We start from the raw sequence: 18,317 nt of genomic DNA on the forward strand, positions 1-18,317 counted from the left end.
CTAAATAAATGAATGGATGCGATCTCCGATGGGACATAAGGTATTTTCCCCCAAAGTACAGTTTGAGATTGTCAGGACTTTTTAGGGAAAAATACCAGGTACAGGTCATATTTATTTTGGCAAATGAGGTGCAATAAAAAATAGAAATAAAATTGATAAATACAAAATATAATGTTTTAATAATATATGAACATGAACATGAGAACGACTAAGCATGTTAAAAACTGTGATATGATACTACAAACGTGATTTTGATCATACGCAACCGGTAAAATTCTATACAAAAGCATCAACAAGGCATATTATGAGAAATCATTTCTTTCCCCAATATACGCAATTCTCAGCACACGCTCAAACGCATGGGAATATGGAAATGCAAAACAAAGGAATGTTAAAAAAATAATAACTTAGGCAGACACAAATAAAACTACCCCAAAGCATATGAGTGATGCATGTGTTTATGATCTTAATTACATTTAAGTATTAAAAAACGCCATTGATCTCACAGTTTACAGTATCCAAGTCTTCAAACCTGCTGGAAGAAATCCACAGTGTGGCCTGGACAGTGACGTCCACTGCCCTTGCCCTGAGCTACGCAGGTAAGCCTTCCTGCAGTTACCTGAAAATCAAAAGACTCAGTTAATGATTTTCTCCAGGTCTAATGGGCATGTCAACGATAAAGTAGGTCCTAACTTGGGAGGGGCTTGGTAGCAGTTAAAAAGGTATTTGATATCAAAATTTCATCATTTATGCCCAGAAAGGATCCGAGCCCATCTGCACCAGGCAACAGAATCTTTTGGAAAGGTGAATGATTCACAAGGTCTTAACTTTAAATCCAACGCCAAATAAGTGCTTTGGCCTTTCACTGCACGAAAAGGGAGGTTGTCTGACTGACTTAGAGCAGGTTAACATAATCTATGTCCGTGATGTCTCTCTCTGGGAACCCTGGACTAAAAAGGCAGCCTTGCGAAGCACACGCTGAGGGCACTAAAGTCACAGTGTTACCACACCACCGAGCCGTTTATCTATTTTGGGCTGGAGAACATCTGTAAGCAGCGCCAAACCTCCAGGGGATACGGGCCTTTGAAGATGTGGGCTACCACGCTAAGGATTGCATCACCTCGCTATCTTAAAAGACGGTCTCCTTAACCCTGCAACTGGGCTTCAAGACAATGTCTTGTCGGGACTGTGCAGGGGAGGCCCAGACTTGTCAGGCACCTAAGTGTCCTCTCATTCTGCTCTGATGGCGCTAAGCACAGGGATTATGAGAGGTGGGTGGCTCTTCCAAGATGGGCTATTTAATTTACAAAATCAGTATTTTTTCCCCAAAATTGATACTATGTGTAAGCATTTTAATAAAGACCCTACTGTCAACCCAGGAGACTCACAGGTGCCAACAACAGAAACTAATCAGAAGGCCTTAGGAGAGTGGGCTGTACCTTCTGCCTTGGTATGTAGTCAGCTCTTCTTGAAGGACGGATGCTCTCTTCTGCAGAAAGTTAACCTAGAAAAAGACACTGTGTATGAGCAGAGGCGAACGTGGCTGAAAGGGCATTGGGGTGTAAATAACGTGGCTCCCTAGATAAAAGGCAGAGGATTCGTTGAATGTCAGTGTGTACTTCTCACCTTTGCTCACACAGCATCCTTCTTGAAAATCCATCTGAGCCTAGAGAATCCATCCGATCTCCTTACTGCGGAGCCATCTTGGTCTGGCCCCAGCCCATCCTTGGGGCCCCATCTCTCCTCCCATCCTCCCCACCATCACCACTTTGCACACCATGTCCTCCCGACTCCTTTGCCCTTTGGCATGCGCCATTTTCTCTCTTTGGAATGCTTGGCTAACTATCTTCCATTTATCCTCCACTATCACCTCTCCTACTGACTTCCTGGACACCTCCCCAACCACTCCCCGCCTCCTAGGCAAAGTCAGGGCCCCTCCTCTGGCCTCCTACTCCTGTGCTCCATTATTAGTACTTCTTGAACTGCCTTGGGGTTATTTGTTTTCAAATAACTGGAGAGCTCTTCTGGAACAAGGAGGATGTTTCTTCATCTCTATGTCCCCTTCTTTCATGGGGCTGGGTGGGACGCTGGTGTTCACTAGCATGTGATGAATGAATGAGGGAGGAGAAAGAAAAGTACTGTCTTCTGGAAACCTCAGTCCATCCTGGGGATTCCCTGAGGTTGGAGCGGCAATGCTGGTAGTGGAAAGAGCCCCAGCCAGAGTTGGGCCAGCTTGGATTCAAGTCCTGGCTTGGCATCGAAGGCTCTAGGGAAGTTATTTAAGCTCTTGATGCCTCATCTGGGAAATGGGACCAATGGCAGCTGCTTCCCAAGGTTAGAAGGACAATATAATAAGCCCAGCAGAAGCCGCATAGCACATTCTCGTAAATCCGATCTTCACAGTGTGGTTTTTTGGGAAGCATACATTTTGGGAAGCATAAAGATCCCTGTATCAGGTATGACTTCAAAAGCACTTTACACAAGCAAATAGAAGCGGTTTGGGGGTAACTTCTTCTATGGCTCCATGTAATCCAGTTAGCGGCGTTCGATCATTTTAGAATTGTTTACCCTTGCCGCTTTGGTCTGAACGGAAACCATGGCAACGGTTGATTCCGAAGCCTAGTTAGGCAAGAGAACACAGCCGGCAGAACAGCAAACGTGCTCGCGGGAGAGGATGTGCGTCCATATCCAAGGGGTCCCCCTCGGTTTCGCTTACTTGTAATATCACCCCGGTTTTCATTCCAGCCCATTGCTCAAATGACCCACAGGACGATTGATAATGTTGACAGATGCAAGGATTACGCCGATTCGGCCTCCCTTCCCCCAACCTGCTTTGCAATCGGAATCCCAGCAATTTTCAGAAAATACAGGCACCTGTGCTTTCAAACTAAATTTGCACACTCCGCGGCCGGCGACTCCCTTGCGCAGCTGCCAGTGCTGAGGCCCTCACGCAGCTGGCAGCCCTCTCTTTCTGGGTCAACATCCGGTTTTCCGAGGCTGAAGTGGCTTTTATTACAGCGAAATGATGTGAATGATAACAGAAGCCCCGCAGGTGGCTATCACGTTTCTTTCCTTGGTTCTTTTCTTCTTAAAAAAACCCAGTCCTCTGAAGGTGCCAGGTCCTCCACCGCTGACCCCACGGAAGCTCTCCCACAAAGTTAATGGGTAAACCACGCTGCAAGGGGGAGATTTAACCCTTTCTGCGCTAATACTTCCCTGCAGTAAGGGTTATAGGCAGCAGCGGAGGCAGGAGCAGAGGCAACCGTAGTCCACGGAATGATAAATGATGGAATGAACATTTCATCTTCAGAGAAGAGGCTTTGGACGGAGGGGAATACACACGGGGCGGCCGACATTGGCTGCCCGTGCTTTGTCCTGCACATTCTAAAGAGCGCATGTGACTATCATCAAATCCTACCGGTTCGTAAATCAATTTATTGAGCACCTACTATGTGGCAGGCACTGTTCTTGGCACAGAGAACCAAGACGGCTTTCCTAGAAAAAAGTATGATTTCCTTTATTTTTTTTTTTAAGTTTCTTAACAGAGACATGATTTGCAAATATTTTCCCCTATGCCATGGTTTGTCTCTTCAATTTCCGAATGTTGTCTTTTGAAGTATAAAGTTTTAACTTTTAGCAACGTTCAGTTCATCTGTTTTTTTCTTCTGCTGCTTGTGTTCTTGGTGTCACAGCTAAAAAAATAACTCCCACCTAACGCAAGGCGCAGAGTCACTCCTTCATCTAAGAAGATTTCTTCTTAGAGTTTTCTTCAAAGAGTTTTGTAGTTTTTTAGCTCTTGCATTTAGGTCTGTGACCTGTTTTGAGCTAACTTGTTGAATTATCTGATCGTCCCAGTGTTTTTTTTTCCATTTTCCCTTAGTCTTGGAACATTTGGAAACCAACTGACCAAAAAAAAAAAAAAATCTAAAATATGTATTTTTAATATATCTATTATATCTATATATCTCTATCTCTATATCTATCTATGAAAGGTTCCCCCCTGAACCTCAGTTCTGTTTCATTGATCTCTGTGTCTATCCTTTTGTCAATATCACACTGTCTTGATTACGACAGCCTTGTAGTGACTTTTGAAATTGGGAAGCATGAGCCCTCCAAATTCATTCTTATTTTTTCAAGATGGTTTTGGCTACTCTGGGTCCTAGCTATTATTTTTCATCAGTCTCAGTCATATGAGGATTCTTAGACATACAAAGTGAACATAATTGTTTTAGGGGAAAAGTGTGTTTTAGGTTCCTAAGTGCATTCGAAGTGGGAATGTCTAGATTCTTTCCCAGATTAGGCACTAGCAATAAATAGATCAGATGTCAGACCAATGGATCAGACTAGCAATAGACCAGATTCTAGAAGTACCTGGAGAACTGATGCTGGAAGTTGTGAAATAATTTTAAGCATCTAAATTTATACCCATCGCCTCTCTCACACTGTATTTCATAACCTATACCAAGAACTACACATTTTGGCAAGAAATATTTAACTGAATTGTTTGAATACCTTGTCATTATCCTTCTTGGGATTTAAAATGCATTTTGTTGTGTCTAACAACCATATGGAACACACCAGAATAAAAATACTAATTTAAGCACAGTTTCTGTTTCTCTGCCCTTTCGCACAGTCAGGAATCCCCAATGTGCCAAGTGATGGCATTTGAGGCCTGGTACCAAGAGGAGCAAGGGGGAGGCTGTATGGGAATATGCACTGTAAATGAGGGAAAGTAACCATAACTGAACACTTCAATTTCACGGGAGCTTATAAGAAAGTCTTATTGAGACAATGAGTTCCAAAACTAGTAAGAAAAACTTTAAAAAAGAAATCCAAACAGGGACACCTGGGTGACTCAGTCGGTTAAGTGTCTGCCTTCAGCTCTGGTCATGATCCCAGGGTCCTGGGATCGAGCCCCACATCCCATCGGGGTCCCTACTCAATACAGGGGTCGGGGGGTGGGGTCCTGCTTCTCCCTCTACCCCTCCCCCAGCTCGTGCTCGCTCACTCTCTCCAATAAATAAAATCTTAAAAAAAATCCAAACAAAAACCAATTCATCCTGAGTTGTACATTATGTTATGTATGTTACTACATTAATTTCTGGCATCAATTCAGAATTAAACTTATTTGTGAGTCTGCTTTCAGGATATACACACCACCTGAACCCTGAGGAAACACCTTGATTCTAGGAATTACCTGAGACTTCAGGGAGGAAATGGTGTCTTCCAGTTCTTGTCTTAGAGACGCTGGCATCAACCCTTTGAATTTGGTTTCATATTCTTGTCGTATATAGGTTATCTAAAGTGAAAAAAAAATGACAGCTTACCAATTTTTCCACAAAAATGATGGTTTTACATTTAAAATAGTAAATAATAGTATCTATTTATCACAAAGGTAAGTTTGCTGCATGTGGCCAATAAAGACGAAACAACAGGAGACAGAGTTACAAACTGGAAAGGCACCAGGTCTGCCCTTGCCAGTCTGGGACAGACAGAGCCTGAAACACCTGTATTCCTTGAAAATCCCTCTTAATACAATTTTCAGCATGTCATAAGTAAAACACCTGTCGTCTCCTCACTACTCGTGATATCACACTATGCTGACCTTTTCCTGATCAGGATGTGGCTTACGGTCATGATGTGCTGTGATCTGAGGACAACTCATGCTATGTTGTTGTTTTGATTAAGACACTCCCTCCAACTGGCTAGGTACGTGGGTGCCTGAGAGAACAGACAGGACAATGAGGACAGGAATAAAGAAGCTGTGCCTCCAAGAGTCCTCAACGCAGGTGGACCCAATGGTCTTGCCACCGTGAGCGTCTCCGGCTCCTGGCCTTCCCTCTCCCTCCAGAACACAATCAAGTCTGGGCTAGGCTAACTGATGGATTCCTGGGCTGGTAAAGCAAAGTTTGGTGGCTCATGCGTTCATCTCCCTAAAAGCGAGGAAGGCAGAAGCAAGGAAGGCAGAAGAAAAATCTTTGGAGGGCTATGCCTGTGCAGGAGGGAGAGGTACATGAGTGTGAGTGTGTGTGTGTGTGTGTGTGTGTGTGTGTATGTGTGTCTTGATGTCTTTCTCCTGTTGATTTCTGTTCCTCCTAATCTGAGATGCAACAGAATTAAAAAAAAGCTATTGCATGTAACTTAACCGAATATTAAAGCAGAATTGCACAGTATTCCATAAATGATTCATCGGACGCATCTGGAAATAAGGTAACATACTATGAAAATATGTGCAACTGAGCTCAGTTAGACAAGTCTGTGCATTGATTTACTGAGGATAATTTAAAATGATCAGCCTTTAATTCCCAACTTTTCTTAGACTAAACTGAATTAAGAAATGTGTTCTAACAGTTCATTTCATTATCCACTAAAATCCCACTGCAAATGTTCTAGAATATGATTTTTCAATTTTTGGCAAAGTGTTTCTTGACATATGTTATAATCTTGTGATTTATACCTAAAAGGAAAAAGAGAAATAATGAAACAGGATCTCTCCCCATGATGTAATATTTTATTTTTCCCACCTTCTCTTCTTGGACTCAAGTTCAATACCTAGATCAAAATGAAAGGCACATGCAAAGCAAAACATATGCTTTATAAACCAGATCTTAAGGGCAACATTTGCTGAGGGTCCTCAAGCTACTATGTTGACTAGATTTTTCTATTGTTCAACTCTGGCTCTGAAATTTTGAGCTACTACTCTTTCAAAAGGGACTCGTGTGTGCTGACTTGTATCCTTGTTTGGTTGGAGTGCTTGCCCATTGTCTGTACATTTGTAAGACCACTTAGCTGGGTATAATAATGCCCAGCTCCACTTCCTTTCCCTGAGGACTTTGGTGACTTTCTTTTCAATGTCCTCTGGCATCATGTGTTCCTATGAAGTCTGAAGCTGGCTGGGTTGTTTGCTGTATTGAAGGTGTCTTTCTTTCTCTGCTTGGATGCCCATGTGATTTTCTTTTTCCTCAATTTAGGAACTCCACTGGTATATGTTTTGGTACTAATGATGACCGCTTTTCTTGGGACATTGTGTGTGCCATTTCCATCTTTTCTTGGGGCCGTCTTTCCTCAGTTTTAAGTACTTTGGCGGTGAACGCCAAGCACTTAGGTTCTTCTGTTAATTCTCATAGTTTCTCTTGACTCCCTTGTCCCCCCCCTTCACTTTTCATATCTGATGGCTTCCTCCTACTGGGGGCTGGGCCACAGACAGCAGAGAGCGGTGTGTGAGCAAAACTGTCCTTTCATCACCCAATCACATCACTTTTAAATTCAGTAGGCTCTATTTTCCAACCTTTTTTGAGGATCTGGGCATTTCCACTTCCTGTCTACTACTCCTTCCTTTTTATGATTTCAATGAATCTGAGTAAACTTAAAATGAGCTCTTGGAAAATCTGAAGTGACCTCACTTATGAATGAGACTATCGACCAGGAAAATATTACTACCCTGAATCCTTAAACCCAAATCTTGAATTTGAAAATCATTATACCAAGCAGAATCCTGTTACCTTAATAAAGTCATGGAAAACTTTAATCTGTTTTGCTCTATTTATAAGGTCAATAATGTTACTACCAGCAAACATTTATGGAGTACTTCTGATGTGCTGGATCCAATCCTAAGTGCTTTAATAAGTGGTGAATCCTTCTGACGCCCCAGCAAGGTAAACACAGAGAGGCGGGAGAGTCATGATGGGGACTCAAGGAGTCTAACAACTGTCAAGCACACATTCTTAGCCACATGCCCTGCTGTTTCTCAAATAACCTTTTCAAATATTGAGATGCTTCTTCCAGCCCCAAAGGAAAAGGACACCACAGACACAACCGGTTAAAGAACTTTCATCCATTACACACTGGCGCTCTCCCCAGTAGAAGAGAGGCTGAGGAAGGGGGCGGGTGCACGACCGTCCTTCCAGACCTCCATCTGTTCTTTGCTTTTTTTTTTTTTATGACTACAATAACAACAATGACAATAATAATTCATTCCTCATACTCTCCCATTGGTTTAAAATTTTAATTGAAGACTCATTTAAAATAATCTCTACAAATGCAATGCACATATTGCCCTAAACTAGAGGTTCCATAAATCCCCCACAGAAGCACAGTTTTAAGGTCCAGCCAGTGAAGTCTGTATCTAAGTTCGTCACATGGCAAAACGAGAAAGAGGAAGGAAAGGATTAGCTTATATTCCTTCATATCACTTTGGACTCCTGCTACTATTTTTCTATCCCCACCTTTGACCCAGGATGTGTTTGAGGGGGAATATTGAGGGGGTGATAACACTTATCTATAGACTAATCACAGTCTATGAACTGCCACACACGGCAATCTCCCTTCATCTTCCTGCCTTCCCACATTTCCCTTGTGGTCTGAATCTGGCCTTACAACAGATCAAGGAACCTGAGGAAGCCAAACTGATCGGAGCAAAGGGTTGGATGGACGTACAATTCCTTTAACTAAGGGAAATGAAAGTTCTTATATATAAATCTATCTTATTATTAGGTTTGAATATTCACATTTTAATTAGCATACACTGTCCAATTATACTAGTGAGGGCAGTATTAGTTTATTAAATGCAGAAGCATTCAAAGACCATTCTCACTTGAGTAATTCTGGAAGGGCATTTTCAGGACTAAAGTTTTGGCTCATTTCCACCCTGCCTCAGCACTCCCCTGTCCTCTAAAATCGCTGTGTGTAATTATCTTCTCTTCCACATTCCTCAACCACCTCATGCCAAATAGACATCAGCCTCCCCATCTCCCTTTCCTTCAACCTTCTTTCCTTTAGCAAAGGAAAATTAGGAATCGTAGGATGTCATGACGATGACATGACATTCCTGTAATGTAGTATGACCCCTGGGCGCTGAGGGGGAATAGTATAGGTATAACACAGGACCCACGTGACCAAAGACAGCTATGCCCCGCGCCATGGCAACAGATTGTCCGCCTTTCCCTCAAAAGCACAGCACTGACAGTATTTCCCTTAATTTTTCAAAAGGACCATGAAGACAGAGAACATCCCTAACTGGAGCTCAGTGTTATACTCAAGTAAAACTTACAGCCCGGGTGATCCGCCAAATACTCATTTGGATAAACCAGAGTCTACAGACCGTACAGAATCAGCAGTTGACTCGAGCCAATGGGATCTCTGGAGATAAAAACTCAAAGTGATGGTTGAAAAAAGCGAACCTGGAAAACCTTACAATTGCACTGAAAATACAGGAGGAGAACGAAAGCACATTTTGTGGTGTCTTTATTGAAAAACATTATCAACTAGTTATGTTGACATGTCAAAACCATGTGAAACATGTCCCCCTCCTGTGGTATAACAAAACAACAAGTAAGATGGAAGCCTGCAGCTTTTTATACACAACTTAGGGACGGTGTCTCAGCCACGGGGTATTTTATTCTAAGCTTCGACGAGCCAAGACAGTGTTCACTTCTGAAGAGGTGAGGAAAGGGGAGGCCACTGGTGCCCCCTGGGGTTCCCATGTCACATGTCCCTGCACAGTCATTTGTGAATTGTTTTCTGAGTTAAGAGTGAAGCATTTTGGGAAAATGACAGTGCCTGATACGACTTTACAAAATCCAACTGAGAATTTTGGGGCTCAGCTCGGCAGAGGAAAGAGGGAACTAAGTCAGACTTCTACTGATGGCATCTCTGAATGATTGCCCCACTTTTCTGTGTTGCCCCAGGACCATCCCAGTCTGGGATGGCTTCATCTCGCACCCGACCCACGGCAATATCGGGTATGTTGGTTTTGATTTTTGATTCAAATTTTCTTAACATTTGAAATCAGGGATGCCTGGGTGGCTCAGATGGTAGAGCGTCTGCCTTTGGCTCAAGTCATGATCTCCGGGTCCTGGGATCGAGCCCCACATCAGGCTCCTGGCTCAGCAGGGAGCCTGCTTCTCCCTCTCCCTCTGCCCTCCTCATTCAAATGAATAAATAAAAATCTTTAAAAAAATTTACAATCAAAGTAAAATCCTTTAGTGAGACCAACAAGGTCCCGCACAATCTGGCCTCTATCCACCTCCCATCCCCCATCACGGGACGGTCCTGTCACTTCCAGACACCAGGTTCGTTGGCTTCCTTCTGTCAGTTCACCAGGTGCCTGGGTGATTTTCTTCACAATAGGCCCTTTTTCCTTTCCTCTGCCTACTTTCCTGTCCCATGCAATAGTCTTCCTCAGTTTCCTTCGGAGAATGGGGGCCACACCAGCCCTCTCTTTCAAGCTGTGACCCACTCTCTTGTCATTTAGCTGGCAAGGAGCCCTCTCAGCAGTCTTGTCTCCTGTTACTCCCGGGACTTCTCTCCCAGCTGCCTCTGCCTGCTGATGGGCTCGGGCAGAACTCTGGGGTTCTGTTCTGTTTCCAAGTCACATGTGGATGTCCATCCTGCTTTTGACTCTGAATACATTTTACTTTTCTCTATTTTTTTTTCAAGATTTTAAAATTTATTCATTGGAGAGAGACAGGGAGAGTGAGCAAGCGCATGAGCAAGGGGGAGGGGCAGAGCAGGGAGCTCTAAGTGGGGCTCGATCCCAGGACCCCGGGATCATGATCTGAGCAGAGGGCAGACACTCAACCGACTGAGCCACCCAGGTGCCCCCATTTTACTTTTCTCTTTCTTTTTTTAAATAAAGTCTTAATAACTCCCTAATACAATAAGAACCCAGACTCTGGAGCGGGAATGTTGGAGCTGAATCTGAGTTGGGTCCCTAACTGCATGCCTTGGGAAGGTTAACTTCTCGGTGCCTCAGTTTCTTTATCAGGAAAATGGGAGTTATAAATTCTTGAGGCTGCCGTGAGATTTAAGTGATTTAATATATATAGAAGTTTACAAGAGTGGCACTTAGTAAATAAATGTTCAATAAATGTTAGTTATCATTACATCATATAGTGGAGACTATCCATATATATTTCATTACATTATGTCTACATATATTATGAATTACATATATATATATGTATATATATATTTTATTTAACCAAGCCTCTACTACTATACTTTTTGATTTCTGATTATTTACAATACTAGAAATCCTCATAGCAAATTATTTGCATATATTCGCAATTAACTTAAGGGTTCCATTTAAGCCTCTTTTCACATTAGTATCTACGGGTTGAGAAAGTACATCATGACAAAAAGCTTCTATGCGTTCACGATTGATTTTAATTGAATTTGGATTTTATAATTAAAATCATCTACATATCTTTGGAAAGCAGTAGTATCTGTTTCTGACTTGTGTTATTTATCCTGGGTACTGACCGTGATTGGTGTATATGAGAGTTTTCTCAGAGCCTTGTCAATAGCTCTGGTTCACAGGTGGGGAATCATTGCTCCATACTGAATGATTGAAGGAAAGGATCTCAGCTTAGAACTCCCTCTCCACCCAGCCTGGATTTCTATCATTTAGTTATATACAGGAGGGTTGGGGTAAATTATCAGATGCTTCTTCTCGTTGTGAATTCGTGTATTCAGAGCTGTGTCCTGACACCTGGCTTAGCTGAATGTCATAAAGCAAACTGAGTTTGATTGTTGAGTAAATTGCAGGGGGTCAGAGATGAGGGAAAGAACAAGAGGTAAATTTGAAGCATATATTCCGAGAGAGGGTGAACATGGATAGGCACTACAGTGGGGGGTTTGGAGTAAGTGGAGGACATCAAAAGGACACTGGGCTTCTGAAGGGTGGTGACAGGCAGGTAAGAGGTGGGGGACACATTGGGGCGCCTGGGTGGCTCAGTGGGTTAAAGCCTCTGTCTTCGGCTCAGGTCATGATCCCAGGGTCCTGGGATCGAGCCCCACATCGGGCTCTCTGCTCAGCAGGGAGCCTGCTTCCTCCTCTCTCTCTGCCTGCTTCTCTGCCTACTTGTGATCTCTGTCTGTCAAATAAATAAATAAAATCTTAAAAAAAAAAAGAGGTGGGGGACACAGAGAGGAAGGTTACTGGGGGGATCTGATAGAAGGTGAACAGAAACGTGGGGGATGTTTCTCTGCAGAGGGCCTTTGTGAACCATAAAGTTTTTGCATGGGCTTTTAGGGGCGTGAGTATAGGAAACTCATTGGTTTGATACTGAATTCCAATGTGGTTTAAAGAATAAGAATGAAAGAAATTGTAGTAAAAGATGATGCCAATAAAATGTTCCAGTGCAACTGAGAAAAAATGCTCTGCCTTCTAAGAAATCTCATTTTTATTGGGGTTAAGGTATTATGCGTTGCCACAGCAACTGCCAAAAGAGATCCATTCTAAGGAAGGTGCTCTGTGGCGGAGCTGGTGCACTTTGATTCTCAAATACAAAGTGAAGGTGTAGAAGGAACCATAATTTTCTCAACAATCTTCAAAATATTTCATTTTCCCCTCTTTCTTCTATATGGTTTTATCTTATGGTTCTTTATTCCAACGGGGGTCCCCTCAGACCGAGGCAGTGGCTCATAGGACTCCCTCGTTCCCTGTACATCGGGACCCCAAGCCTCCTGGGAAAGGGGGTGGCTGATTAAGGAAGCCGCCATCAGCCCCTCTAGTGGGAGGAGAGAGCATGAACTAGTTTCTGGAAAGGGTTGTGGTTTTAGGAGGAAGGAACAGTTTTCTGGTACTTTGGAGAAAGCGGTGGCCTGAGGGTGAAGACAGTGGTCTGAACCACGCACTTCAGTTAGCTTTGGATGCTCTAAATTCAGCTGCGGGGAGTCGAAAAGATTCCTGACAGCAAAAAGAAAGCCAGGTCTCCTAAGTCTATTCATAAGAATCAACACATATAGAAAAGACGGGAATCAGGTATGATAATCAGAGGCCAGAAAATGACCAATAAACTGCCCAACTCTGTCCATGAAGCAAAGACCTAAATACATAAGAAGACTGAGGTCGTGGTAGGAAATAAACAAGTGTGAATATTAAAATTTTGGAGGACATGTTGCGCATAAGCGGTACCCCTTCCCTCCTGATGTCGAAGAAAAATCCGAAACCCTATTTTAGAGCTCCTAGAAACAAATGTGGCCTTTAGAGGTACTCATTTCGAATTTCACAAGATAATGTGTGGTGGATATTTGTTTCACCCTCTAAGCACTCATTCGAGAGGCTTCTGGTTACTGGAATACATCCCTCCCCTCACACAGTCGCATGTGCATAGTATGTGATAAGGCCTAGCCAATCATCATATCACATTCCCCTTGTGCTGGGATCATCTGGGGCCTGGGCCCATGAGCCAAGTTGAGGTAACTGGAGTCACCAAGAGAGAGACAGGGGACAAACCCTCTCACCCACTACACTTCACCCAGGGGATGTCATTCTGGGCTTTGCCAGCCATCTTGCTACCAAGAGTGAAAGCTGGACTGAGGGGGAGACAATCCCGAGGAAAAAGACCTGAGAACTGAAGAGAGAAACCGGGTCCTTTGTCCAGCTGACCCTGACGTTTGCCCTGTCCTTAGATTTCTCAGTTTGGGTTGCATTTTCTGTCACTTGCAACTCAAATAGTTGTGACTGAAACAAGGGAGAACAGGGAAAATATTAACTTGCATCTACGTGTTGTGTCTGTTTGACAAAGGGTCAGCAAACTCTGGCCTACAGGCCAGGGCTGGCCCACCAGCTATTTTTGTAAATAAAGCTTTATTGAACACAGAAATGCTCATTTGCTTACCTATTATCGGTGGCTGCTTTTGCATGACAATGGCAGAGCTGAGGGTTCTGACAGAGACTCCACAGGTTAAGCTTAAGCCCCCAGAAGGTCGGCAGACACCCTGCACTAGACTGAGAACCACCAAGTGGGCCGCACGCTTGTCCTGCTGTCCGGCCGACTGCGGCCGCGCCAGCATTTATCTCGGGGTGAGGCATATGGTAGCAACTCAACAAACATTTGCTGAGTGAATGAATGACTCAAACCTCACAGCGCCCTGTGCTAGGTCCGTCTCGTCTTCAGACGACAGGACCTTCAGAATGTCTAGATTAAACAAATCACAAAACCTTTCCCGCAATACAAAGAGCAGATTCTGTCTGTGAAGACCATGACGGTCCTGTGGTTTGTAATCAGCGCCGAGGCCGCGGATAAGCAGGCCGGCTTCAGAGCTGAGAACATCTGAGGCAAACCCTGGGGCCCGCACGGCTGCTGAGATTTGCCCTGAGAGAAGGGAGCTGGCTTCATTCCTGTTCTGCCCCCTCCTCCAGCTTTCTCCCCCCCTTCCCCAACCACCAGACTTCCTATGGGTCGCCGCATTAGATGACCCCTGCTTCCTGGTGTGTGTGTGTGTGTGTGTGTGTGTGTGTGTGTGTGTGCGTTTCTCCTGAAATTAAATGTTGGCTCCTTTCTCACTGCAATATATTATTTTGGTTTCTAAATGTTTGTCTTCTGAGCAATACCACCGCTGGAAGCAGAGACTGAGAAAGGTGGCATGGGGAGCCTGGTATGTGTTGGAAAACATGGACATCAGGAGGGTCGAGTTTAGGGGAGTTAAAGGGAAGCAACGTGTCCACTTTACTTCGGAAGCTCCATCTCTGAAAGGGTTTGAAGAGAACACCTTGGGGAGGGACAGGGTGGTTTTCACTGTTCTCCTCTCGGAGAGAGTGGGTCAGCCCTTTCTGCGTGGGGCCAGACTTCGTGCAAAGGTAGAGTCCATCCACGGAGGACCAAAACCACACCCAAGGCGGGAGGGGAAAGGCTCCCGAGACTTCTAACTGACTTTCTTAAATAGAAGACCCGCGAAGACGTACGGAGCGACACTGATACTCGGTATGGCTGGTCAGGGTTTCCGAGTCCATTTGATATTTACTCTTCGTGCACTGAAGTAAGGCTGAAACACTTGGCATATGGTAAACGCTCAGCGAACATTGTTCTTCTGAGTTAATGATGAACAGAGCTATGGTTGAATAGGTAGTTGAGACCCCGAAATTATGGAGGGCAGGAGAAGCCATCCCACTGAGTTTTGGTTGAATGTAACAGAAAATAAAGAGAAATCAACACTGACACCTGCTATGGCGGGCACCGTATGGAGGAACGGGTGCAACACCTTCCACCTGTGGTCAAGACGCCATTCAGTCCTTCCAGAAAACCTGGGAGACAGATAACATCACCCATTTCACAGACGAAGAAATAGGACCACGTGACTTACTGCTAGAGTTGGGGCTGACACCGGACATCTAAACCCGCACTGTGCCCACTCACGGTGGGGGCCCTGGGAGGTGGTGGGGGGTGAGGAGGATTCATCTGGAAATGTTGCAGAGAGATGTCAGGAGAGGAACAGCCTGGGCCTCGGGGACAGCGGGAGCGGCTGGAGTGATCTAGGAGAGTGCGCGCGCGCCGGTTCAAAGGCAAGGCTGTGGGAAGGTCCTATTACAGACGCTGACTGTGAGCTGGCTCGTAAGAAACCAGAGGGAGAGGTGAGTTGAATGAGAATCCAGGCCTCCGCCACGTACCCAGAAGAGCGATGTCCCTGGAGAGACAGTGTAATGGGTGGAGGGAGCCTGTCTGCGTGTGGGTGGGGGAGGAGACATGGTTTCGGTTTGCATTTACTTAGTGTAGGGTGCTGGGAGATGCTGGTGAGGGGAGGCCACCGTGGAGCTTACGAGAAAGGCCGAGATTGGAGGCCTGAGAGACTGGGCTGGAAGAGCACGTGAAGCCTCGGGAAAGGAAGGGCGCTCTGATGGGGGAAGGAGAGGCTAAGAATTCCCCAGCAGCAGAGGGTCACCCACAAGGGGCTTCCCCTTGCACTGCGCAGGAGAAGCGGAACCAGAGACACGTCAGGAATGGTGGGAGAGGTGGGCTGAGAGGCAGCAGGGTGGGGAGCACGGCTTTGGGTTTCACAGGCCGGGGCAGCCGCAGGGAGGCCAAGGACTACGGGCATCATTTGCCCCCCAGCTGGCCAGCCATCTAGACGGCCTGTCAGGCCTGAGAGACGCGGGTGAACAGCGACGCTACAGTAAGGGTTAGGATGGAAGTAGTTTGTTGATAAACACGTTGCTTCCTGTTTGAAAGCGAAGATGACAGTAGGAGTATCCGCATCTGCCCTTCCCTTAAATGTCACTCCGAATACTTGACCTCGTTTGCAACTTCTGACCGGGCATTGTTCAAAAGAGGCAAGCTATGACTGCTCTTTCTTTTCTGCATATTTAAACTCTTGACAATTATAAATAAGTTAAATCTCTCCCTCAAAGTACCAATTATCTCCTTATGTCCGAGAAGGCATGTCTTGCCAGATATGGCATTCTATACAAAACACGAAATAGAAATACAAAGGCGGTCATTGTCCCACTGGTGCCCCGGGATTTCCTTAGGCAGTTCCAATTAACACTAATGAGGATTTTGTGCATGAATCCCCTTACCTCCCAACGAATGGGAACAGAGACCCCACAACCTCAGAGCAGACAATTTCAAAACACCATTGTAAACAGTCACTGACTACATTCATGCGTTGTTCACCTTTACACAGCAGAGATAAAAGAATTTTCATTCAATTAAAAGTTAGGGAACGTGCAGTTATCCAAAGACCCCATTCAGGCGTTCTCAATGACGACGGTCGGGATCTGGCTCTGGCCAGCGTTTCCGGGTGACTACTCGGCGCAGCACTGTGGGGCGAGTGGGTTTTGTCCTCGGGAAGCTTACACGTTTGACATTAGACTCGTCAAAAGGAGCTACATAAAAACATAATTGAAGCATGATGGGCCAAGGAAGGGAATCGGAGAGACTGATCGCTTCTCAGTGGGCTAATGGGAGTCTTTAGAGAGGGGATGAGATCTGACTGGGACTTCGTGGAATGAGGAGGAACTTTCTGGACGGAGGACAGGGAAAGTGGGAGGCACGCAGGTGTGGCGGTGCTTCGGGTCTGCCAAGTGGTCAGGTGTGGATGGGGGTCGTGCAGTGGGCAGGGGACGAAGGAGGCAGGTAGAGACTGCTCCTCGTTGTTGTTTCTTTCCTTCAACTGCTTATCTGCACTGTTGCCCATTTCTTGAAAATGCAGATCTGACCACGTTGCCCACCCCCCATCAGGAGAGCTCTTCAGTGGCTTTTTCTTTTAACCTATAGGCTGAGGCCAACCTTGTTGGCACGGATCACCTAAGAGCCTTCTCGGCTGATCTTGTTTCCTAAGACACTCTGTGCTCCAGGGGGGACCGTGCCCTCCACCCCACCCCCAAATCCCACGCCCTTTCGCGCCTCGTGCCTTTGCACATATAGTTCTGTTCTCTCTTCTCCCCCTGACCAGCTGGAGCGCTACTCACTGTTCTCACACAGACCCTCTCGCTGGGACACCTTTCCTTAGTTGTCCAGGCAGGCCGGCCACTCCCTCCTACACCACCTGCAAGCCTGACACATCTAAAGCTGGCGCTCATCACCAGCGGCAGCTGACAATTACTGTTTTCTCTGTGTTATGCGCCACGTGGCATCCCTCCGCGTATATTTTAGTTTATCAACTCTCCCTTCTAATTCCAGGGGGTACCTGCAGGACAATTTACATACCAAGAAACAGGCCGAGACAGGCCCCTATCTTCGTCACAGCCACTCAGCTAGTTAGCAGGTGCGTTAGGACCTGTATCTAGGTCTTCCGTACCCAGAGTCTCTGTTTCACTTCATTGTCACAGGGTAATTATTCATTCACTGCTTTCTCCTCTTAGACTGTGGGTCCCCTGAGCATAGGTTCTATGTTTTACTGGAGATCAATGCTATTGAAAAAGAAAATAAGATTACCTCATTATTGAGCTGAAGCTTGAAAACATTACATAAGGATTGTTTTTGCCAACATACAGGCATTTCTACCAGCCTCTTATGCAGGCTGGACTTTGCACGAAGCAGAACACACTTGACCGCATACTTCTGGGCTCTACACCTGCTCTAGGTCCGATGGAGAAATGGCCTGAGAGCAGCTCACATTTAGTGCGAGACAGACGGGGTTTCTGTTTTCACAAATCAGATACACTGGTAGGAATATTAAGTTGGCCTGGTCTACTGAGACATATGCGACAGTAAAATTTCTGTTGGAAACAGTTACCTTAAAGTATCTTTTAAAAAACTTGGGTACATTGTTCCTGTCTTCAATAAAACCAACATAACCCCAAGAAACTGGGGAGATTAGCAGTCCGTCAGACTGAGCAAGAGGCTTCCTCTTCTAATCTTTTTTTCATTATTATTTGCACTAGTGTGCTTTTCCAGGAATGTCTCGGTGCATTCTTTATAAAACTGTTGCCCAGATCTTTTCTAAAACACATCAAACCAACAAAGGTCAAGTAAAGAGCAGGAAGATTTTGTTCTTTCAGTTGAAGACATTTCTTTAATATTAAAAATGTACTGAAATCTAGAAGCATATTCTGATGATGTCTGAAAAGAATTCACGGTGGAGAAGTCAAG

At 45.0% G+C, this 18,317-nt stretch overlaps 1 protein-coding gene across 2 annotated transcripts in view; it reads right to left on the reverse strand.

The window, feature by feature from the left end:
* Nucleotides 1–444: 444 nt before the first annotated feature.
* CEP112 (centrosomal protein 112) overlaps nt 445–18,317 on the reverse strand; it is a 406,944-nt gene continuing 389,071 nt past the window's right edge. For both annotated transcript variants that reach the window (XM_032870788.1, XM_032870789.1), the window contains 3 exons: nt 5,198–5,299; nt 1,440–1,504; nt 445–619 (listed from right to left, as the gene is read on the reverse strand). In XM_032870788.1, coding sequence (XP_032726679.1) covers nt 616–619; nt 1,440–1,504; nt 5,198–5,299 — 171 coding nt within the window. In that variant the 3' untranslated portion in view covers nt 445–615. The remainder of the gene's footprint in view (nt 620–1,439; nt 1,505–5,197; nt 5,300–18,317) is intronic.

The sequence above is a fragment of the Lontra canadensis genome, unplaced genomic scaffold (assembly GCF_010015895.1).
Source record: "Lontra canadensis isolate GAN:19392208 unplaced genomic scaffold, GSC_riverotter_1.0 scaffold41, whole genome shotgun sequence".
Lineage (NCBI taxonomy): Eukaryota > Metazoa > Chordata > Mammalia > Carnivora > Mustelidae > Lontra > Lontra canadensis.